The sequence below is a fragment of the Euprymna scolopes genome, chromosome 8 (assembly GCF_053919585.1).
Source record: "Euprymna scolopes isolate OS-2025 chromosome 8, ASM5391958v1, whole genome shotgun sequence".
Lineage (NCBI taxonomy): Eukaryota > Metazoa > Mollusca > Cephalopoda > Sepiida > Sepiolidae > Euprymna > Euprymna scolopes.
The window spans coordinates 1,861,717-1,888,157 of record NC_136489.1 but is presented as its reverse complement, the minus strand read 5'-3'; the positions used below and the strand labels follow the sequence as shown (position 1 = coordinate 1,888,157).

General features: G+C 27.3%; 1 protein-coding gene and 1 pseudogene across 1 annotated transcript in view; both read right to left on the bottom strand.

Moving 5' to 3' along the window:
• The window catches only part of LOC145283483 (uncharacterized), a 163,206-nt gene that overhangs the window by 60,726 nt on the left and 76,039 nt on the right, over positions 1–26,441 (bottom strand). The window contains exons 19-21 of the mRNA XM_080132304.1: positions 11,785–11,994; positions 9,767–9,881; positions 4,205–4,298 (exon numbers count right to left, since the gene is read on the bottom strand). Of these exons, the coding sequence (XP_079988430.1) occupies positions 4,205–4,298; positions 9,767–9,881; positions 11,785–11,994 (419 nt within the window). The remainder of the gene's footprint in view (positions 1–4,204; positions 4,299–9,766; positions 9,882–11,784; positions 11,995–26,441) is intronic.
• Positions 10,299–10,424, bottom strand: LOC145284217 (U2 spliceosomal RNA; annotated as a pseudogene).

The following is a 26,441-nucleotide window of genomic DNA, read 5'->3' as shown; positions in this document are numbered from 1 at the left end:
CATTTGTGTTGTGAGAGTAGAGAGGGATCATGAGATAAACGGCCATGACTGGCACGTATGCACCGCTAACAGACAGTCACTGCATGCAGAAGAAAACCTAGGATTGTTTTATTCAAAACACTGCAAATAGCTAATCAAAAGCCGGATATTTATTTGTGTCACTTAGTATCTAGGTTTAAAGGTAGAGGGAGACAGACAAACAAACAGAAAGACATATAGAAGTAGAAAAAAAGAGGAGATATAGATAAAAGAACGTGATATTTCTATTTATAGGGTGTTAGATACATGTATATGCTTATATATTTCTATGCATTCCAAAACTAGTTAACCGATCATTATGAATTTTGGAACATAGTTGCTAGGCGTAAAGGTGGGTTATGTAATCTATATGTAGTTCAATTTAGCTTTGTATAAAGAGAGCAAACAGGGGATGGAAAAAAATCAGATAACTCCGAATTTTTTAGAAAATTTAACAAGTGTTATTTTACACATCAGTTCATATTCAACAAATTTAAGATTTTTAGAGTATTTTAAAGTTATTTTAAGGAAAATAAAATGATCACAACCTCCCATTTAAACATTTAAATATTTTAGATTTATATTAAACTTGATCTATAGTACAAACCTAGCAATAATTTTCAATTTTCCTTTAATTTTAGATATCTTCTAGAATCAAAATCATATAATTTTTTATGATATTTGGAATAAGGATTCTAAGCGTAAGGTTTAGTATCATTATATCTTCAGTTTAATCTTCTCGTCTTTGTGCACGTATTATTTTCACCAGAGTGAATAGGCTCGTCTTCAGTATATTTATTTTAGAGTGGGGCCATATATATATAGCCTTTTAACACAGATTGAGTTTACAGGAATTAAATTTATTTTACATATGTTTCATATTCCACGTACTACAACTTTACAAAATATTAAAACGTATATTTTTATATTTCTATTTCTATTTCTAGCATGTATATTTTTATATTTCTATTTCTAGCACGTATATTTTTATATTTATATTTCTAGCATGTATATTTTTATTTTTCTATTACTAGCACGTATATTTTTATATTTATTTTTCTAGCATCTATATTTTTGTATTTCTATTTCTACCATGTATATGTTTATATTTCTATTTCTAGCACGTATATTTTTATATTTCTATTTCTAGCACGTATATTTTTATATTTCTATTTCTAGCACGTATATTTTTATATTTCTATTTCTAGCACGAATATTTTTATATTTCTATTTCTAGCATGTATATCTTTATATTTCTATTTCTAGCACGTATATTTTTATATTTATATTTCTACCATGTATATTTTTCTATTTCTATTTATAGCACGTATATTTTTATTTTTCTATTTCTAGCATGTATATTTTTATATTTCTATTTCTAGCATGTACATTTTTATATTTCTATTTCTAGCATGTATATTTTTATATTTCTATTTCTAGCACGTATATTTTTATATTTCTATTTCTAGCACGTATATTTTTATATTTCTATTTCTAGCATGTATATTTTTATTTTTCTATTTCTAGAACGTATATTTTTATATTTCTATTTCTAGCATGTATATTTTACTATTTCTATTTCTAGCACGTATATTTTTATTTTTCTATTTCTAGCACGAATATTTTTATATTTCTATTTCTAGCACGTATATTTTTATATTTCTATTTCAAGCACGTATATTTTTATATTTCTATTTCTAGCACGTATATTTTTATTTTTCTATTTCTAGCACGTATATTTTTATATTTATATGTCTAGCATGTATATCTTTATATTTCTATTTCTAGCACCTATATTTTTATATTTATATTTCTACCATGTATATTTTTATATTTCTATTTCTAGCATGTATATTTTTATATTTCTCTTTCTAGCATGTATATTTTTATATTTCTATTTCTAGCATGTATATCTTTATATTTCTATTTCTAGCATGTATATTTTTATATTTCTATTTCTAGCACGTATATTTTTATATTTCTATTTCTAGAACGTATATTTTAATATTTATATTTCTAGCATGTACATTTTTATATTTCTATTTCTAGCATGTATATTTTTATATTTCTATTTCTAGCATGTATATTTTTATATTTCTATTTCTAGCATGTATATTTTTATATTTCCATTTCTAGCACGTATATTTTTATATTTATATTTCTAGCATGTATATTTTTATTTTTCTATTTCTAGCACGTATATTTTTATATTTCTATTTCTAGCACGTATATTTTTATATTTCTATTTCTAGCACGTATATTTTTATATTTATATTTCTAGCATGTATATTTCTATATTTCTATTTCTAGCATGTATATTTTTATATTTCTATTTCTAGCATGTATATTTTTATTTTTCTATTTCTAGCACGTATATTTTTATATTTCTATTTCTAGCATGCATATTTTTATATTTCTATTTCTAGCATGTATATTTTTGTATTTCTATTTCTACCATGTATATTTTTATATTTCTATTTCTAGCATGTATATTTTTATATTTCTATTTCTAGCATGTATATTTTTATTTTTCTATTTCTAGCATCTATATTTTTATATTTCTATTTCTATTATGTATATGTTTATATTTCTATTTCTAGCATGTATATTTTTATTTTTCTATTTCTAGCATGTATATTTTTATATTTCTATTTCTAGCATGTATATTTTTATATTTATTTTTCTAGCATCTATATTTTTATTTTTGTATTTCTAGCACCTATATTTTTATATTTATATTTCTAGAACGTATATTTTTGTATTTATATTTCTAACATGTATATCTTTATATTTCTATTTCTAGCATGTATATTTTTATATTTCTATTTCTAGCACGTATATTTTTATATTTATATTTCTAGCATGTATATTTTTTATTTCTATTTCTAACATGTATATTTTTATATTTCTATTTCTAGCATGTATATGTTTATATTTCTATTTCTAGCATGTATATTTTTATATTTCTATTTCTAGCATGTATATTTTTATTTTTATATTTCTACCATGTATATTTTTATATTTCTATTTCTAGAATGTATATTTTTATTTTTCTATTTCTAGCACGTATATTTTTATATTTATATTTCTAGCATGTATATTTTTGTATTTCTATTTCTTACATGTATATCTTTATATTTCTATTTCTAGCATGTATATTTTTATATTTCTATTTCTAGCACGTATATTTTTATATTTATATGTCTAGCATGTATATTTTTGTATTTCTATTTCTACCATGTATATGTTTATATTTATATTTCTAGCATGTATATTTTTGTATTTCTATTTCTACCATGTATATGTTAATATTTCTATTTCTAGCATGTATATGTTAATATTTCTATTTCTAGCATGTATATTTTTATATTTCTATTTCTAGCATGTATATTTTTATATTTATATTTCTAGCATGTATATGTTTATATTTCTATTTCTAGCATGTATATTTTTATATTTCTATTTCTAGCATGCATATTTTTATATTTCTATTTCTAGCATGTATATTTTTATATTTCTATTTCTAGCATGTATATTTTTATATTTCTATTTCTAGCATGTATATTTTTATATTTCTATTTCTAGCATGTATATTGTTATATTTCTATTTCTAGCACGTAAATTTTTTATATTTTTATTTCGAGCATGCATAATAATTATACTTTTAATCAATAGAAATTTCTGATTTTTATTAACCCATTAAGTCCCAGATTATCTAATTTTTTAGTATCGAGTCCAAACTTTGTGTAATAACTGAAAGAAAATAAAATACTCAATCACGACCTAGTTTAGACATCATTCAAGATACATTGTACACATTATGATAAGAAGCAAAACTGTTTACACATTTGTCAATAAGTCAGTGGCTTACCATTGCAAGACTAATCTAATAAAGTTCATACATCATTAAATTAATATAATTTTTGCAAATTTTACAAGGATTTTTAACAGGGTTCCAACATGTTTCGGTGAAGTTAGTGGAAATGATTGAGTTTCAAAAAGAAATTGTGTAATGTCCTATTTATAGAACAGTGAAACCTAATGGGTTAAGCAACTATTCTCTCCTACTAAAACCATCATATCATATAATGGGTTAATATCATTCCTCAAAAAATGATAGCCAATGAAAATCCATACATTTATGTCATTTTGTATATTAATGTGGCAACAGGCTTTTAGATTTTACCTCCAGCTGAGAGAGAATGGGTTTGTTTTCAATATGTTCCCTTCTGCATCCATAAAGTCGTTGCTTTTGCTACCATCAAATGTGCCACATAAACCTGAAACCAAAAAAACAAAAAACAAACATTAAATAAACTCATTTAAGGAGTACCAAAGAGTACCGAGATATTGCCAGTATTAGTTGAGTACAACCTTGTACTGGCACAATTTGTAAAATCATTGAATGGAGATCAGTTAAGGTTTAGGGTTCAATACTCACGACAGTCAAAATAAAAATTACTTAACACTTATACTTGGTCATGGTTGAGAAAATAGGAACAATCTACCCCCTAGATTACATTTGGAATTCTACATAGATTTCTAAGTTCGACATAGAAATTTCTGACTTCGAAATTTCAAATAATACCGATTATCAGTTCTTAATTATGTTTGAAGATTCAATCCCCAGTTTGGGCGATACTCAGAATACAATTTGGTATGAACAAGACAACTGTGAATTATTTAGGATTTCTTCCGGTCATGACTGATGAAACGAACGCATGATTAAAATAAAGCGTTTAGTTCGAAATTTCGTGCAAATTCCTAAGTTTGACACGAACATTCCAGGGTTCAACAAGATACACTTGAAGAAGGTCGGAGGTTACATCAATCGAAACATTTTGAAAGCTACACTTAAGATGAGAGCAATAGTCCAAATAATCCAAACAATACGAATTACCACTCCTCATCAAAAAAATTTAAAAACTTGATTATCTTTATTGTTTATTGTTCAGGCTATTTTCACTTTAGTTGTTATAGTCACAATATTTCAGCTTTTTTTTTTTTTTACATAGGCATCACCACATTATCAAGGCCAAGAGGCCACTCAAGGATAAGGGTTAAAGAGTGTACAGTAGAAATTGGACAATATAGTAATCATTAGTAATGAAAATTTGGTAAATTGGATAACTTATATGGAACGGCTCATCAAGAACTTATTTACGTTAGACTTGAACACAACCATATTGTAGTCAGCCGGAAAGCAGGAAAACGGAAGACAATTCCACAGGCGTGCAGTTCTAAGAAAGAAGCTTTGTTCATGGAATCTACGTTTAGGTTTAGGCACAGATAAAGAGTGAGGGGAATTATTGATAGTGTTTACAGCTAGACGAGTGTTTCTTGTGAAAGTTTGGCGAGGGGGGACCATAGATTGAAGCTCAGTCGAACACTTTCCATGAAAATAACGATACATCAGAGACAAACTCGCAACATCTCTTCTGTGAGATAAAGGTTGCAAGGAAGAGAAAAGGACATCTCCTACGAGGCTACGAAGTCTATTTTGAGCTCTATCAAGGCAGGCCAAGTCCTTTCTAGCAGCTCCTGCCCAGATGTGGCAACAATATTCCATCCTTGGACGTACCTGGCTCTTATATAGATAGAGAATAGCATCAGCAGTGAGATATCTACTGGATCGATAGAAAGATCCCACCATTTTTCCAGCAGCCTTGGCAACAGATTTGATGTACGTGTTCCATTTGAGATCAGGAGTAATGGTCAAGCCAAGAAGCTTGTCAAAACTTGAGGCCTCCTGAAAACGAGAGCCATTCATTTCAATTGATGCCAGATGTGGATCAGAATGTTGATGATGTAAAGAGAAAAGCTTGGTTTTATGTAACTTTCGGTTTTCTTCAAATACATCTTTTCAGGCTCGTAAATCTAGTCAAACTTGAAAATCTTTCAGTTGAACAGGGGTAGATTGTTCATATTCTCTCAAAAAAAGACTGAGTAGAAGCGTTATGTTTTTTTTTTTAAATTAATTGTTAACCAATACTTTTTAATTGCTACACCGTAAATCCATGTGAAGAGGTCTAGTATAATTTTTTTTCTAGATGTGTAGTGTTATTATGTAAGATTATATAATTATTAGCAGGCCGCCCGGCGTTACCCGGTCGTAAGATATGCTAAAACATGATATTTTAATTCATGCAGATTACCTATTTTTTATGATAGAGATAATTCTCTATCGATTATTATATCGAATCTAATATATAGTCGTGAGATCAAAACAATATATATATAACTATTTCATTTAATCACATGAATTAATATACGAAAGTATAAATTTACGCACAAAATTTAAGTATTTACTTCAACAGTGCTCAATACATAGGTAGAGCTAGGTAGTAAGTTCTAAAATATATATGGCGAGTAAGCTTAATGTAAGCTTAATCGCCATATATATTTTAGAACTTATATATATATATATATATATATATATATATACGAGGGGCGTGCAATAAATAATGCCCCTGACCCACTTCCCATAGCAGTAGAGCAATGAAACTTAGCACAGTTATTAGTCTTTCTCTAGATAGGAGCCATCCAGAATTATGCATTTCTCCCATCGTTTGATGCAGCTCTGGAGACCGTTTTTTTTACAACACACCAGGTTCGTCCTCCAACCACGACGTGACTTTAGAAATCAAGGTTGCATCATCTGGGAAACGCTTTCCTTTCAAAAACAACTTCATGGCTGGGAAGAGGTGAAAGTCAGAGGGTGCAAGGTCAGGAGAGTAGGGAGGATGGGGAGGATTCCATAACCACACGCCTGTGCTTCTGATCTGGCGACATGCGAGTTGTGGACCGGAGCATCGTCCTGCAGGAGGAGGGTAACTTAGCTGATCTTGCCCCACCTCTTGATTTTGATAGCTTCTCTTAATTTCCTCAAAAGTGAAGCATAATAGGCTCCTGTAATTGTGGTACCTTTGACAGGAAATCTGTCATCACTACTCCGTCCTGGTCCCAGAAGACTGTGAGCATGACCTTGCCAGCGGAGAGCTGCACCCTTGCCTTCTTTGGAGGTGGTGAGTCCAAGTGCTTCCACTGCATTGACTGGGCTTTGGTCTGAATCTTAGTGATGGACCCAGGTTTCATTCTGTATAATCAGTCTTTTGAAGAACTTTGATTCATCTTCTTGGCACATCTCCAAATTCATCCTCGACCACTCGACACGTTCTCGCTATTGGAATGGTGTGAGCAACCTGGGAATCCATATGGCATCCTTTATGCATATGCAAATGGTCATGAATGATAGTTTCCACAGACCCTGTACTAATCTTGACATCTTAGGCCATTTGGAGAATAGTAATGCGCCGATCTTCCAAAATGGCAGCCTCAACTTGACGGGCAGATGCCTCATCAATGGCAGAAGGGGGGCGACCAGGTCTGGGAGCTGTTTCCACAGACTTGCGGCTATGTTTGAATTCACGATGCCAGCGTTTTATAAGGTCATATGATGGGGCATTATCATCATTTCATTTTATCAAAAGTCTCCTGTGTTGTGCGTCCTTTCAAATACAAAAACCGGATCACTGCTCGACATTCAACAGGCTCCATTTCACACCTGACTAAGTTCAAACACCTGTAAAACAGAAACCACAATTACTTCAGAGCTGTAATTTGCCGCAAAACCCGTAGAGATATAAATCATTGCACATGCAAAATTTCAGCTAGATCAAACAACTGAAAATGGGCCAGGGGCATTACTTATTGTACGCCCCTCGTATATATGACTTTGTGCCATAAACTAGAATCGAAACCAAAACATACAACTCTCCACCCTCATTCCTTCGCCTCTGAGCCTCACCCGCACGCACACACACACACACACACACACACACACACACACACACGAGGTGCCTTCAATAAGTTTCCAGACTTCTTTTTTTTGTACAAGCATTTAAATTTGTTGTAAACTTTTGAAAATTCAGTATGTTATTGTAATACGTCTTATGAAATGACTGACTAATTTTTATGATTTTAAGTTCAAATGAACAGCTACAGTAAGAATATGACTACATGCTGCTAAAGCCTGATTGTCACAGTTGGTGAATTTAAAAAAAGCAATCTGGACGTGAGGACACTTTAGAATAACGATATGCATTAAAATTCTGTTATAAACTTTATTAAAGTTTGTGCCTATTTCCATTCTGTGGAGGCCATGCGCGAACACAGACCCCACAATTTTATTATACCATCCCTATTTAAGTTAAAACATACTTATCAAAGTATTCTTATGTACATCTATATCCAAAACACTTGTAAGCGTTTTCTTTTAATTTTTAATTTTTTATTTCCATACTTTCTGGACCAGGCGCGAACGCAGACACCACAATTTTAATGAACCACCATTCTGCCAGATCAAACATACCCATTCCTGTGTCTCGATACATCTTTTATCATTACATGTAATCAGTTTTTAAAAATAGTCAACCATATAGGAGTCTATTCGTGACCAGACACACACACATACAAACAGATGTTCAGCATATATATATATATATATATATATATATATATATATATATATATATATTCACCTGTCATCCCTGAAAAGATGGAATTGCATGATTTGAGACAAGATTCACACACGGCTGGGCGGTCCACAGAGTTTTATAATTATATAGATTAGACATAGATTAAATTATGAGTTTGAAAAGAGATGCACTTGAAATAAGTGTAAATATACATCAGCTGACTCGGGATGCAATGTTGCTCTGCACCTCATCTGGATAGGAAGACTCCTTTGTAGTTGCCGCTGATACAACCCTTTGCTATCTGTGCTCTTTCATTCTCTTCCACTATTCCCTTCTTCACAGCACTTCTCCAGCTGCTGCGGTCGTCTAGTAAAAAAAAAAGTAAAGCGATCTACCATAGTCGAGGGCAACTCAAAGGTCCCTTTTTTATTAGCTGCTACACAGAGGTGTAGGGGAAGGCACCACTTATTTGCCAAAACTACTCTACTTAACCTTGATCCTCACCTTATGAGGTTGAATGAAATGGGTATCAAGCACTATATTTTTAGTCTTTGGTATGACATGATCAAAGATTTAACCCCAGCCTATTAGCGAACACCCTAACCATTTATACCAAAAGGTGTCCTCTATAGATTACTAGCAGGTCGCACGGCGTTGCCCGGTTGTAAAATATGCATAAATATTATATTTTAATTAATGCAGAATTCTTATTTATTATAAACAGAACTACCCTAGGTATTAAACGTAATGTTAAATTCCTTTGAAAAAAATGAGAAAAAAAAAACAAACAGAAAGAAACTGAGACATGTGCATGCAAGTAATAATATTCTTTTTGTTGTAAATAAAAAAAAAAATAATGCTTAAGCTGAGATCGAAACCAAAACCCAAAGACAGGGAGTCAAGTACGGTAACCATTAGGCCAGATTGACACGTTCATTAAATATTGTTTTTCAAACCAACTTATTTCTAACATGAAGAAACTGTCATATTTTACAATCGCGCATGTGTAATCGTGAAACAGTAGCAAACATAAAAAATCTGATGACCGACAAGTACCAATTTCTCAATTTTGACTCCTTAGCAACTTGTTTCCGGATGAAAACCGATTAAAAAGATGTCCACATGTCTGAATACCCTATATACCAAATACAAGTCTGTAGATAAAAAATTCATTGAGTATGTAGGTTGCGAAGTGTTTTTACATACACACATTCTCACTTTTATAAATATATAGATTAAAATATCAATAATTTGAGGAAAAGCAAACTAACCTTCTGTGTGCCCATAATCCATTGCTGATCCTAATACCCAAACATTCATAAAATGACCGGTCCTTCTACCTCTGTTAGGTCTAACCACCGCATACGATCCAGTCGGCAAATGAATCTATAAAGAAATAAATTAAATATATCATATATATATATATATATATATGAATAAAAATAAAATAAAAATACCAGCGATGGTTGACGTTATGTTGTTTTGAAAAAAGAAAAACCGAATGAATTTATGAAATGATCAACGTTTCGTCCCTATTGCAGAGGACATCTTCAGGATATTAAAAGGAAAAATGCAAAAAAAAAAAAAAAAAGGAAACGATCATAGACCATACGAAAATGGCAAGGAAACAGTGTTAGAATCCTTTCCGATATGGGTAGGATTCTAACACTGTTTCCTTTTCATTTTTTGAATTGAATGACTTTAAGAATGACTTGAATGCTTAAAAAATAACTGGAATCTTTCAAAAACAATTCGAATGATCTGGAGAATGACTTGAATGGCTTTGAGACTGACTGGTTGTAAAGTGGGTGATCATTTTACATTAAATTAATACAGAAAAGTGATCCCTCACTTAATATCACAATAAGTACAGCATATAGTAAGAATAGATACTACACTTTGATCTTGGCCAAAAGGCCAAGAAAAGCTTAAAAAGCTAAGAACAGCATCTATTAACAACAGACCTTTGATCTTAACCAAAAAGGCCAAGCACAAAAGTGTTACGGACAGACCGACAGACCAATGGACCGACCGACGGACCAACAGAGTGATTTATAGAGTCGCTTGCACGCGACTAAAAATGGATTAGAAGAGGTAATATCTGGGGAATAGTATTTAACAACAGAACAAATACTACACTATCACTCATCAGAAACAAGGAGGAAGTAATGACTGGGAGAATGGTATCACAACGAAAGAAAGCCATTCAAGTCATTCTCCAGATCATTCGAATTGTTTTTGAAAGATTCCAGTTATTTTTTTAAGCATTCAATTCATTCTTAAGGTCATTCAATTCATCCTTAAGTTCATTAAAATCATTCTAAGTCATTTATTTTTTATTTATTTAAGTCATTTCAGCTCATTTTTCGGTCATTTTAGTTTATCTTTAAGAATTTCATGTCAATCCTACATTCACATATTCATTCATTACACGAGAGCATGCGACTAATGGCTATTGGCCTTGTTATGTTTAAAGAAAACTAAATAGTTTTAACCATAATTAGGAGATTCATACCTTTACCTGTCCTGACATGGAATTCAGCCTGGATGAGCAGAAGCAGCTTCGGCTTTAAAAATAACATTTTCAGTGAATATTAAAATCACAAGTAATTCCTGATCGTATGTATATCAGAGTTTGGAGAGATGATTTAAATATTAGCTTTTTTTGTTATTGTAGGGAAATGTCACCATTCCGTCCTCCAATATACATCGCCTAGTATACCCAAATAATTACCCATCTGGTAATGACCAGACTCAACGTTGTTTAACTTTGATGATTTAATGAGAACTAGTATATCAACCTGATAATTACTTCCCTAGGATATTAGTCACAAAGTGAAAATAATGGTTCAAGCCAAATTTGAACTCGGCTTTATGGCTTCATATTTGTGCCAGAAACTACTTATATCAAGCAAACGTTAAAAAAATTGTACTAGATGCAAAATTACAGTTCTATGGTTTCATGTCGCTTGTATATCTTGGTGATTTTAATGAAGTTATTTTTTTAGATAGTGCAGGGAAATGTTGAAGTTCAATGCTCTAACGTACAACACTTAATATTCCCAAATAGTCACCCATCTGGTACTGACTGTGTTCAGCATTGTTTAACTTTGATGATCTAATAAAATAATAATGTGAGTATTTTTTTCGTACGTATATCTTCTCAAAGGAGATATAATACTTCAAGCCAAACTTGAATTCTGTCCGATAACTTTATATCAATGCCAAGAACGTGCACATGAAACGGACATGTTCAACTTTTGTGTAAAGTGCGAAATGATTTCTTTACCTGATAATCTTCTCTGCCTAGTCGTAATACGCGTGTTCCGGGTGTTAGTTTTCCATTAACGTACATTTTCACGGTCAAAGGCGTCTTTCTATTGCTCTTGCCCATGGAAGGTCCACATATGTCAATCACGATGACGTCATCTCCAGAAAGTACTGCAACTGCACAGTTACAAGAAGCGCGTCCGTTGCAACTTCGGAAAAATAGATGCACCTAAAAGTAAATGAAATTAAATAAATCTCTTTACAAAAATATATGAAAAATAATCAGTTATTCAAATCATCTGGAATTCATCATCAGCAATCGTGGGAATATTCGTGACTTTCTTACACCATCCTGCTTTATTACCTACTAGCTAGCAGCACGGTGTTGCACAGTCGCACAATATGCTTAAACACGATATTTTAATTTATGCAGATTGTGTATATATTATTATAAAATCAATCCTCTTCTGATAATTATATAACCAAAGAATAATTTGCCCAGTAGACTAATTCGCAAAAAAGAAATAAATACATAATAATGATAATGTCGTTCATAAAATTCCGTCTGTGTTTTTTTACAATATCACGTCAGATGATATTTGAGCTTGCCGATGAATGCCTTGGAAAAGTCACTTATGATTAATGTTTAGTTTGAAAATATGCAAACAAAGAAATGATTTACTGTGATTTTAAATTGTACCTCTTCTTCTATGGTAAATTGAACTCATTAATAAGAAAAAATTAAAAGAAAATGGTGAGGTACACTTGGACTTGAAGAGAGGATCATTTGATCTGTAGTCGTATAATTTATCACTAAGCTATATCTCCAGATGACAATAAATCTTTTAAGAAGAAATGATTTGCTGAGATTTTATTATCTCCCTTGACCGGTGTAGTGTAAAACATTCCCCTGTAAAAATGATTCTTTAAGAACACTGCCAGAAATATAAATTAGCTTCGTGTGAAATTTGAAAAAGATAGGCTCAGCCGTTTCGGAACCTATGAAGAAGAAACTCACACACAAACACAAAGTGACTTTTATATAATAGTAGCAGTAAGTAGGTAAATTTCAAACGTATATTGTGAGTCGTTTGTTTGTTGCTTGATCAATTTCATGCGGTTTATCCACTGAATCACATCCCTTTTTTTTGACATTCATAAAAGGACATCAGATTTTTATACAAACTAGCAGGTGCGCCCGGCGTAACTCGATCGTAAAACATGCTTACATATGATTTTTAATTTACGCAGATTTTGTATTTATTATTATAGAGTCAATTATTTCATATTATATTGCACCCAATATTTAGCATGATTTCAAAAATAATTAAAGAAAGTGATTTAAGTGCCATCAACTAGAATTGAAACTGAAAGCAAAACATAAGTAAACACAGTTTCATGATTTCAACTTAATCAAAGGCTGAAGTTTAATAGTATCGAATATGTTTACACTGTTGAAAGAAGTGTGAATTTTATTGAATACAAGCTGGTTTCCATGACAACAATGTTTTTGATAGACAAAATAAAAGCTAAGGTGATCGGACGGTCCATAGTGTTTTATAATTATACTAGCAGGCCGCCCAGCATTGCTTGGTCTTAAATACGCTTAAATATGATCTTTTCATTAATGCAGATTTCGTATTTATTATTATATTAGTAGCTCAGCCCGGCTTTGCTCTGGCCCTATGTACTGTAAATAACTTTATATGCGTATGTATATATATATATATATTAAAAAGTGTGTATATGGATATATTACAAAGTCTGAATATGTATATATTAAAAAGTGTGAATATGTATATATTAAAAAGTGTTCATATGTATATATTAAAAAGTGTGCATATGTATATATTAAAAAGTGTGAATATGTATATATAAAAAAGTGTGTATATGTATATATTAAAAAGTGTGCATATGTATATATTAAAAAGTGTGCATATGTATACATTAAAAAGTGTGAATATGTATATATTAAGTGTGATTATGTATATATTAAAAAGTGTGAATATGTATATATTACAAAGTGTGCATATGTATGTATTAAAAAGTGTGCATATGTATATATTAAACAGTGTGAATATGTATATATATTAAAAAGTGTGAATATGTATATATTAAAAAGTGTGAATATGTATATATTAAAAAGTGTGTATATGTATATATTAAAAAGTGTGAATATGTATATATTAAAAAGTGTGAATATGTATATATTAAAAAGTGTGTATATGTATATATTAAAAAGTGTGAATATGTATATATTAAATAGTTTGAATATGTATATATTAAAAAAGGGTGTATATGTATATATTAAAAAGTGTGTATATGTATATATTAAAAAGTGTGTATATGTATATATTAAAAAGTGTGTATATGTATATATTAAAAAGTGTGAATATGCATATATTAAAAAGTGGTCATATGAATATATTAAAAAGTGTGTATATGAATATATTAAAAAGTGTGTATATGTATATATTAAAAAGTGTGAATATGTATATATTAAAAAGTGTGCATATGTATACATTAAAAAGTGTGAATATGTATATATTAAGTGTGATTATCTATATATTAAAAAGTGTGAATATGTATATATTAAAAAGTGTGCATATGTATATATTAAAAAGTGTGAATATGTATATATTAAAAAGTGGTCATATGTATAGATTAAAAAGTGTGAATATGTATATATTAAAAAGTGTGCATATGTATATATTAAAAAGTGTGCATATGTATATATTAAAAAGTGTGCATATGTATATATTAAAAAGTGTGCATATGTATATATTAAAAAGTGTGAATATGTATATATATTAAAAAGTGTGAATATGTATATATTAAAAAGTGTGAATATGTATATATTAAAAAGTGTGTATATGTATATATTAAAAAGTGTGTATATGTATATATTAAAAAGTGTGTATATGTATATATTAAAAAGTGTGAATATGTATATATTAAAAAGTGTGCATATGTATATATTAAAAAGTGTGTATATGTATATATTAAAAAGTGTGAATATGTATATATTAAAAAGTGTGTATATGTATATATTAAAAAGTGTGTATATGTATATATTAAAAAGTGTGTATATGTATATATTAAAAAGTGTGAATATGTATATATTAAATAGTTTGAATATGTATATATTAAAAAAGGGTGTATATGTATATATTAAAAAGTGTGTATATGTATATATTAAAAAGTGTGAATATGTATATATTAAAAAGTGTGAATATGTATATATTAAAAAGTGTGTATATGTATATATTAAAAAGTGTGAATATGTATATATTAAAAAGTGTGTATATGTATATATTAAAAAGTGTGAATATGTATATATTAAATAGTTTGAATATGTATATATCAAAAAAGGGTGTATATGTATATATTAAAAAGTGTGTATATGTATATATTAAAAAGTGTGAATATGTATATATTAAAAAGTGTGTATATGTATATATTAAAAAGTCTGAATATGTATATATTAAAAAGTGTGCATATGTATATATATTAAATAGTTAGAATATGTATATATTAAAAAAGGGTGTATATGTATATATTAAAAAGTGTGTATATGTATATATTAAAAAGTTTGCATATGTATATATATTAAAAAGTGTGCATATGTATGTATATTAAAAAGTGTGCATATGTATATATTAAAAAGCGTGCATATGTATATATTAAAAAGAGTGAATACGTATATATCAAAAAGTGTGAATATGTATATATTAAATAGTGTGAATATGTATATATTAAAAAGTTTTCATATGTATATATCAAAAGGTGTGCATATGTATATATAAAAAAGTGTGAATATGTATATATTTAAAAAGTGTGCATATGTATATATTAAAAAGTGTGCATATGAATACATTAAAAAGTGTGCATATGTATATATTAAAAAGTTTGCATATGTATATGTTAACAAGTGTGCATATGTATATATTAAAATGTGTGTATATGTATATATTAAAAAGTGTGCATATGAATACATTAAAAAGTGTGCATATGTATATATTAAAAAGTTTGCATATGTATATAATAAAAAGTTTGCATATGTATATATTTAAAAGTTTTAATATGTATATATTAAAATGTTTGCATATGTATATATTAAAAAGTGTGAATATGTATATATTAAAAAGTGTGCATATGTATAGATACAAAAGTGTGTATATGTATATATAAAAAAGTGTGCATATGTATATATTAAAAAGTGTGCATATGTATACATTAAAAAGTGTGAATATGTATATATTAAGTGTGATTATGTATATATTAAAAGTGTGAATATGTATATATTAAAAAGTGTTCATATGTATATATTAAAAAGTGTGCATATGTATATATTAAAAAGTGTGCATATGTATATATTAAAAAGTGTGAATATGTATATATATTAAAAAGTGTGAATATGTATATATTAAAAAGTGTGAATATGTATATATTAAAAAGTGTGTATATGTATATATTAAAAAGTGTGAATATGTATATATTAAAAAGTGTGTATATGTATATATTAAAAAGTGTGAATATGTATATATTAAATAGTTTGAATATGTATATATTTAAAAAGGACGTATATGTATATATTAAAAAGTGTGTATATGTATATATTAAAAAGTGTGTATATGTATATATTAAAAAGTGTGAATATGTATATATTAAAAAGTGTGAATATGCATATATTAAAAAGTGGTCATATGAATATATTAAAAAGTGTGTATATGTATATATTAAAAAGTGTGAATATGTATATATTAAAAAGTGTGAATATGTATATATTAAAAAGTTTTAATATGTATATATGAAAAAGTGTGCATATGTATATATAAAAAAGTGTGAATATGTATATATTTAAAAAGTGTGCATATGTATAAATTAAAAAGTGTGCATATGAATACATTAAAAAGTGTGCATATGTATATATTAAAAAGTTTGCATATGTATATATTAAAAAGTTTGCATATGTATATATTAACAAGTGTGCATATGTATATATTAAAATGTGTGTATATGTATATATTAAAAAGTGTGCATATGAATACATTAAAAAGTGTGCATATGTATATATTAAAAAGTTTGCATATGTATATAATAAAAAGTTTGCATATGTATATATTTAAAAGTTTTAATATGTATATATTAAAATGTTTGCATATGTATATATTAAAAAGTGTGAATATGTATATATTAAAAAGTGTGCATATGTATAGATACAAAAGTGTGTATATGTATATATAAAAAAGTGTGCATATGAATACATTAAAAAGTTTTCATATGTATATATTAAAAAGTGTGCATATGTATATATTAAAAAGTGTGCATATGTATATATTAAAAAGTGTGAATATGTATATATTTAAAAAGTGTGCATATGTATATATTAAAAAATGTGCATATGAATACATTAAAAAGTGTGCATATGTATATATTAAAAAGTGTGCATATGTATATATTAAAAAGTGTGCATATGTATATATTAAAAAGTTTGCATATGTATATATTAATAAGTTTGCATATGTATATATTAATAAGTTTGAATATGTATATATTAAAAAGTTTTAATACGTATATGTTAATAAGTTTGCATATGTATATATTAAAAAGTTTTAATATGTATATATTAAAAAGTTTGCATATGTATATATTAAAAAGTGTGAATATGTATATATTAAAAAGTGTGTATATGTATATATTAAAAAGTGTGTATATGTATATATTAAAAAGTGTGTATATGTATATATTAAAAGGTGTGAATATGTAAATATTAAAAAGTGTGTATATATATATTAAAAAGTGTGTATATATATATTAAAAAGTGTGTATATATATATTAAAAAGTATGTATATGTATATATTAAAAAGTGTGCATATGTATATATTAAAAAGTGTGAATATGTATATATTAAAAAGTGTGCATATGTATATATTAAAAAGTGTGAATATGTATATATTGAAAAGAGTGAATATGTATACATTAAAAAGTGTGAATATGTACGTATTAAAAAGTGTTAATATATATATATTAAAAAGTGTGCATACGTATATATTAAAAAGTGTTTATATGTATATATTAAAAAGTGTTAATATATATATATATTAAAAAGTGTGCATATGTATATATAAAAAGGTGTGCATACGTATATATTAAAAAGTGTGAATATGTATATATTAAACATTGTGTGTATGTATATATTTAAAAGTGTGAATATGTATGTATTAAAAAGTGTGCATATGTATATATTAAAAAGTGTGCATACGTATATATTAAAAAGTATGAATATGTATATATGAAAAGGTGTGTATATGTATATATTAAAAAGTGTGAATATGTATATATTAAAAAGTGTGTATATGTATATATTAAAAAGTGTGAATATGTATATATTAAAAAGTGTTAATATGTATATATTAACAAGTGCGCATACGTATATATTAAAAAGTGTTAATATATATATATAAAAGTGTGCATATGTATATATCAAAAAGTGTGCATATGTATATATTAAAAAGTTTTAATATGTATATATTAAAAAGTGTGAATATGTATATATTAAAAAGTGTGAATATGTATATATTAAAAATTGTGCATATGTATATATTAAAAATTGTGCATATGTATATATTAAAAAGTGTGCATATGTATATATTAAAAAGTGTGCAAATGTGTATATTAAATAGTGTGCATACGTATATATTAAAAAGTGTGCATATGTATATATTAAAAAGTGTGTATATGTATATATTAAAAAGTGTGAATATGTATATATTAAAAAGTGTGCATATGTATATATATTAAAAAGTGTGTACATGTATATATTAAAAAGTGTTAATATATATATATATATATATTAAAAAGTGTGCATACGTATATATCAAAAAGTGTGCATACGTATATATTAAAAAGTGTGAATATGTATATATATTAAAAAGTGTGTATATATATATATATTAAATAGTGTGAATATGCATATATTAAAAAGTTTGTATATATATATTAAAAAGTGTGCATATGTATATATTAAAAAGTGTGAATATGTATATATTAAACACTGTGAATATGTATATATCAAACACTGTGAATATGTATATATTAAAAAGTGTGTATATGTATACATTAAAAAGTGTGAATATGTATATATTAAAAAGTGTGCATATGTATATATTAAAAAGTTGGAATATGTATATATTAAAAAGTGTGCATATGTATATATTAAAAAGTGTGCATATGTATACATTAAAAAGTGTGTATATGTATATATTAAAAAGTGTGAATATGTATATATTAGAAAGTGTGAATATGGATATATTAAAAAGTGTGAATATGGATATATTAAAAAGTGTGAATATGTATATATTAAAAAGTGTGAATATGTATATATTAAAAAGTGTGAATATGTACATATTAAAAAGTGTGAATATGTATATATTTAAAAGTGTGCATATGTACATATTAAAAAGTGTGCATATGTATATATTAAAAAGTGTGTATATGTATATATTAAAAAGTGTGAATATGTATATATTAAAAAGTGTGCATATGTATATATATTAAAAAGTGTGTATATGTATATCTTAAAAAGTGTTAATATATATATACTAGCTGTACCCTGCCACGCGTTGCAATGGCTCAATTTGGTGTAATGGAAAAATTTAATAAAAGAGAAAATGCATGTTTCTTATATTAGTACAGCAATCCACTGCAAAAAGTGAAAAAGTAGGCGAAACTGAAAAAAATGGTACTCTTGCAGAATTTGATCTGGATCCTCGAGCGTTTCTGTCAATCATTCATGTTTTGGACTTGACCAACAATCAGTTGATGAAGCCGAACGTAGCAAAAATGTTGAAACGCTAAATGCTTTTTTTTGTTGTTGTTTTAAAAAATGTGATTTAGTAATTAATATTTGGTTGATGGTGGGGGGAGGGGGGTTACTATACACAGATTCGAAAAAGTCGTCCAAAAACAAATAAATGAAAGCAAAGGTAAGGTAATTTACGTTTCTACCTAATTGGATAATTGTTTAGTGTTTTTATGTAATGTAAAATGTTTAATTGGCTCAAAAAACAGAAATGGTCGCGAATTCTGTTGAATACGTTAAGTTTGGGAAAGTAAGTTGAAAACTAAAAACTATACAAAACAGTGTCTGAAACTCACCGAACATATGTTACCATGACATAGGCTGGCATAATGGATAGGTTTCTGACAGTATTTTGTATAGTTTTTTTAGTTTTAACTCACTTTCTCTAACTTAAAGTAATCAACAGTGTCCACCACCATTTGTAGCTTTCAAATACACCAATAAACACTGTTTTTCGAGCCGACTAAGCGTTACATTAAATCAAAAGGGTTTATATTACTAAACACAGATACAAAGAAGTTGTCAAAAAATAAATATATAACAAATAAATGTTATCAAAGGCAAGAAAAGTAAGTGTTCTACCTAACTGGATAAGATTTTAGTGTTTTTATGTAATGTATAATCGGTTCAAAAATATTCAATGTTTATCGGTATATCTGAAAAATACAAATGGCGGCAGACTGTATCAAACACGTTAAGTTTGGGGAAATTTTGGGAAAATGAGTTTAAACTAAAAATACTGTTAGGAACTCACTCAATATATGTTACCATGATGTAGGCTGGCATATAATCGGTGGTTTTAAACTTTTGCTCGATACAGGTGACGACTTTTAAAAATCCCTTTTAGTGATTACCTGGTTTGAGGATATTTGTACAACTAAACGGCAAATCTGCTCAAAAAAATCCGGTATTATTTTACTTTAAGGCCCGTTTCACGTTCATATATAACGAAATATTTTATTGTAGATTTCGGTGTGCTAAAAACGAATCTGCAAACCGTTTACGTAGCAAAAAAAAAGTTTTCATGACATTCATGAAATTACTTTTTCGAAAAGTGGGTGATCACTTTTCAATGTAAATTTAACTTAGAATGAGCACCCACTTTCTGGCCACCTGAGAGAGGGGCATTTTTCTGTTTCTTGGCTAAAAAGTTTTTTGTTTGATTTCTTTTGCATGGTAATAACCCCTGAACTCTGGGACTATTTTCCATTTAACAGCCGTAGCCTTCGTTTACGCTATGCGTAAGCATAAACGAAAGCTGTTTAGCCAATAAACATGGGAAAAAAATCCCCCCTCTCTCAGGTGGCTAGAAAGTGGGTGCTCATTTTAAGTTAAATTTACATGGAAAAGTGATCGCCACTTTTTCGAAAAAGTAATTTCTTCATATCATAAAAACTATTTTTTTGCGACGGAAACGGTTTGCAGATTCGTTTTTAGCACACCAAAATCTACAAAAAAATTTTTGTTATTTTTGAACGTGAGACGCACAGCCCTTAATGGAAAATTATATAAAAAATCCGGGGGAAAATAGTTTTCAATAAAAACAGCAAATGAATTCGATAGAAAAAAAATGGATGCTATATTTTTTTCTTTCTGTGTGTTTCTTGGCTAAAAAGTCTTTTTGTTTGATTTCCTTTGCATGGTATTAACCCCTGAACTCTGGGACTATTTTCCATTTCACAGACGTAGCCTTTGTTTATGCTATGCGTGAGCATAAACGAAAACTGTTAAATATGCATTCGCGTACCAAACTGCCTTGTAAAAAAAAACCTTTAAGCCAATAAACACGAAAATAAATGCCCTCCTCAGGTGGCCAGAAAGTGGGTGCTCATTTTAAGTTAAATTTAGATGGAAAAGTGATCACCCACTTTTCGGAAAAAAAAATTTCTTCAGATCATGAAAACTATTTGATACTCCTTGGGCGTTGAGTTCTATGGCGACCCGCAGAATTATTTAATGGTCGTTCCCTTAGTACCCCCCTAGTCAAGGCTAACGCATGTGCACGTAACATTTTTTATTTATTTACTTACGTGGTGGAGTTTCTATACTGATAGGTTTTTTGAAATTTTTTCACTGGATTATTATTGATTGAACACTAACCAGATTATGAAAAAAAATTGAAAAAAAAAAAATAATAATTTCAACATTTGAAAGGGATACTCACTTTTTAGTTACCACGTTCTGGTAAATCGGTCACTTTTTATTTATTTATTTTTTTTTTTTTCTAAATACGGAAGTGTCTTCAGGAGATATAAAATGGTCGCATGTTGACGAAGCAATGTATCGGGAGGCGTACGGGATTAAAAATTATTGGTAAATTTTTAGATTAGGTCCACCTCCTCAATTTTCTTTTAAATGACGACTTGAAATGATTTTCGACTATGCTGAATACGAAAATCGCATCGAAATTTTGCAGAAATAAGTAGTTATCAAGATATAAAAAGTTGTATTATGCATTGTAATCTTTGGCGGCCATCTTTTTTACGTGTGTGTATTTGTTTATGGCGCGTGTGCACGTAAAAAGATGGCCGCCGAAGAATACAATGCATAATACAACTATTTATTTCCGCAAAATTTCAATGCAATTTGCGTGTTCAGCATACTCGGAAACCTATAAATGTCGTCATTGAAAGGAAAATTGTGGAGGTGGACCTAATATAAAAAAATACCAAATTATTAAACATTTCTCCAGCATGTTAGTGAAATTTATAATACTTTAAAAAAATTAAAAAGAAACAAAACAAAAGTTTTGAAAAAAAACTCACCTTTCACAAAAACAATTTTAAAAAAACAAAAAAACACAAACTGACTAAATAAGTAAAAAAAAAAAAAATAATTAAAAATCTCAAAACTTTATTTTCATGAAAACAATAAAAAAAAGTCCTGTTCTCTCTATTTTTTTTTCTTTGAGAAACAAATATATTTCTGACTTACAAATGCGGTAGAGACTCATTATTTTTACTTTCTATGGTTTTGATATACCACGTTTTTATTGGTTACAAAATGGGTGACTGATTTATCCGAACGTTGTAACTAAAAAGTGAGCACCGCTTTCAAATGTCGAAATAATGATTTCTTTTTTACATTTTTTTTTTTTTAATAATCTGTTTAATTAGTGTCCAATCAATAATAATCCAGTGAAAAAAAATTCCAAAAACCTATAAGTATAGAAATTAAGCATGGGAGTAATGGTTGTACAACAGAACAACGTCGCCTTTCGCACTTTTACAAACATTTAAAAAAAAAAGTAACTAAACCATTTATTGATAATTTGTCACGTGTACAAACATTTATTTATTTACGTAGGCTTAACTCCTTTCATGAATAAGAAAAGTTTTACTCTTTAAGAATAATAAAAGGAAAAAGTTACTGAACATTTATAAAAGGACTTCTTTTCATGAAGGCCAGAGGAATAGTTGGCCGAAAATTCGTGAAACAACAACTAATAAAGATGAGAATAATAGTCCACAATAAATAAAAATGGTGCTAATGCAGAGAGCGATCCGCGCTATTTTTTAAATCATATTTCCACGTTTAAATAACGTTTTACGATATGTTTTTTTTTTATTTATTCAATTGTAAGGTTAAAGTACAGAATAGGTACAAAACATCCTTACCTCCCCATGTTAAGAATGACTTTTTAAATAAAAACATTATTTCAGCACGGATCACTCTCTGCATGAGTAATCTTATATAGAGAAACAAAAAAAAAACTCAAAAGCAAGCAACAAACTTTTTTTTGGCCTTATATAATAAATAAAAGATGTGTAAATTAAAAAATTTGGAAGATAAACAAATGAAATATGATTTTTTTTGTTTTTTTTTTACTTATCGAGTTCACAGAAAATGAAACCTTTCGTCAATTCGTGGCTGTGAAATGAATCGAACCGGAAGTTCAGTTTTATCAACAGACCAGATTCGCAGAAACGATTAAATAAGTATATTTATTTTATTTAATATTTTAATTTTAATTAGGTAAATTTATTTTAATAACATAAAAACATACCTCGACTCTAAAAATGGGTTGTCTGAAAATTTCAAATAAATTGGTAACGTATAAAAATGGTTTTATCTGTTTAGAACCACCAACTTTACATTTTTATATATATAGATTAAAAAGTGTGCATACGTATATATCAAAAAGTGTGCATACGTATATATTAAAAAGTGTGCATATGTATATATATTAAAAAGTGTGAATATGTATATATTAAATAGTGTGAATACATATATTAAAAAGTGTGCATATGTATATATTAAACAGTATGAATATGTATATATTAAAAAGTGTGCATATGTATATATTAAAAAGTATGCATATGTATATATTAAAAAGTGTGCATACGTATATATTAAAAAGTGCGTATATGTATATATTAAAAAGTGTGAATATGTATATATTAAAAAGTGTGAATATGTATATATTAAAAAGTGTGCATGTGTATATATTAAAAAGTATGCATATGTATATATTAAAAAGTGTGTATATGTATATATCAAAAAGTGTGAATATGTATATATTAAAAAGTGTGAATATGTATATATTAAAAAGTGTGAATATGTATATATTAAAAAGTGTGCATATGTATATATCAAAAAGTGTGCATATGTATATATCAAAAAGTGTGCATATGTATATATTAAAAAGTGTGCATATGTATATATTAAAAAGTGTGCATATGTATGTATTAAAAAGTGTTAAAATGTATATAATAAAAAGTGTGAATATGTATATATTAAAAAGTGTGAATATGTATATATTAAAAAGTGTGCATATGTATATATTAAAAAGTATGCATACGTATATATTAAAAAGTGTGAATATGTATATATTAAAAAGTGTGTATATGTATATATTAAAAAGTGTGAATACGTATATATTAAAAACTGTGCATACGTATGTATTAAAAAGTGTGCATACGTATATATTAAAAAGTGTTAATATGTATATATTAAAAAGTGTGTATATGTATATATGAAACAGTGTGTATATGTATATATTAAAAAAAGTGAATATGTATATATCAAAAAGTGTGCATACGTATATATTAAAAAGTGTTAATATATATTTATATATATAAAAGTATGCATATGTCTATATAAAAAAGTGTGCATATGTATATATAAAAAGTGTGCATATGTATATATTAAAAAGTGTGCATATGTATATATAAAAAAGTGTGAATATGTATATATTAAAAAGTGTGAATATGTATATATTAAAAAGTGTGCATACGTATATATCAAACAGTGTGCATATGTATATATTAAAACGTGTGAATATGTATATATTAAAAAGTGTGCAAATGTGTATATTAAAAAATGTGCATACGTATATATTAAAAAGTGTGCAAATGTGTTTATTAAAAAGTGTGAATATGTATACATTAAAAGGTGTGAATATGTATATATTAAAAAGTGTTCATATGTATATATTAAAAGTGTGAATATGTATATATTAAAAAGTGTGCGTATGTACATATATTAAAAAGTGTGTATATATATATATTTAAAAGTGTGTATGTATATATAAAAAAGTTTTAATATGTACATATTAAAAAGTGTGCATACGTATATATCAAAAAGTGTGCATACGTATATATTAAATAGTGTGCATATGTATAAAGATTAAAAGGTGTGAATATGTATATATTAAAAAGTGTGCATATGTATATATAAAAAAGTGTGCATATGCATATATTAAAAAGTGTGCATATGTATATATATCAAAAAGTGTTACTATGTATATATTAAAAAGTGTGCATACGTATATATCAAAAAGTGTGCATACGTATATATTAAAACGTGTGCATATGTATATATATTAAAAAGTGTGAATATGTATATATTAAAAAGTGTGAATATGTATATATTAAAAAGTGTGCATATGTATATATTAAAAAGTGTGCATTTGTATATATAAAAAAGTTTGAATTTGTGTATATTAAAAAGTGTGCATATGTATACATTAAAAAGTGTGCATATGTATATATGAAAAAGTGGTTATATGTATATATGAAATAGTGTGTATATGTACATATGAAAAAGTGTGCATATGTATATATTAAACTGTGTGTATATGTATATATTAAAAAGTGTGCATATGTATATATTAAAAAGTGTGCATATGTATATATTAAAAAGTGTGAATATGTATATATTAAAAAGTGTGCATATGTATATATTAAAAAGTGTGAATATGTATATATTAAAAAGTGTGCATATGTATATATTAAAAAGTTTGAATATGTATATATTAAAAAGTGTGCATATGTATATATTAAAAAGTTTGCATATGTATGTATTAAAAAGTGTGCATATGTATATATTAAAAAGTGTGCATATGTATATATCAAAAAGTGTGCATATGTATATATATTAAAAAGTTTGGATATGTATATATTAAAAAGTGTGCATATGTATATATTAAAAAGTGTGCATATGTATATATTAAAAAGTGTGAATATGTATATATTAAAATGTGTGCATATGTATATATTAAAATGTGTGAATATGTATATATTAAAAAGTGTGCATATGTATACATTAAAAAGTGTGAATATGTATATATTTAAAAGTGTGCGTATGTATATATTAAAAAGTGTGCATATGTATATATTAAAAAGTGTGCATATGTATACATTAAAAAGTGTGAATATGTATATATTAAAAAGTGTGCATATGTATATATTAAAAAGTGTGAATATGTATATATTAAAAAGTGTGCATATGTATATATTAAAAAGTGTGAATATGTATATATTAAACACTGTGAATATGTATATATTAAACACTGTGAATATGTATATAT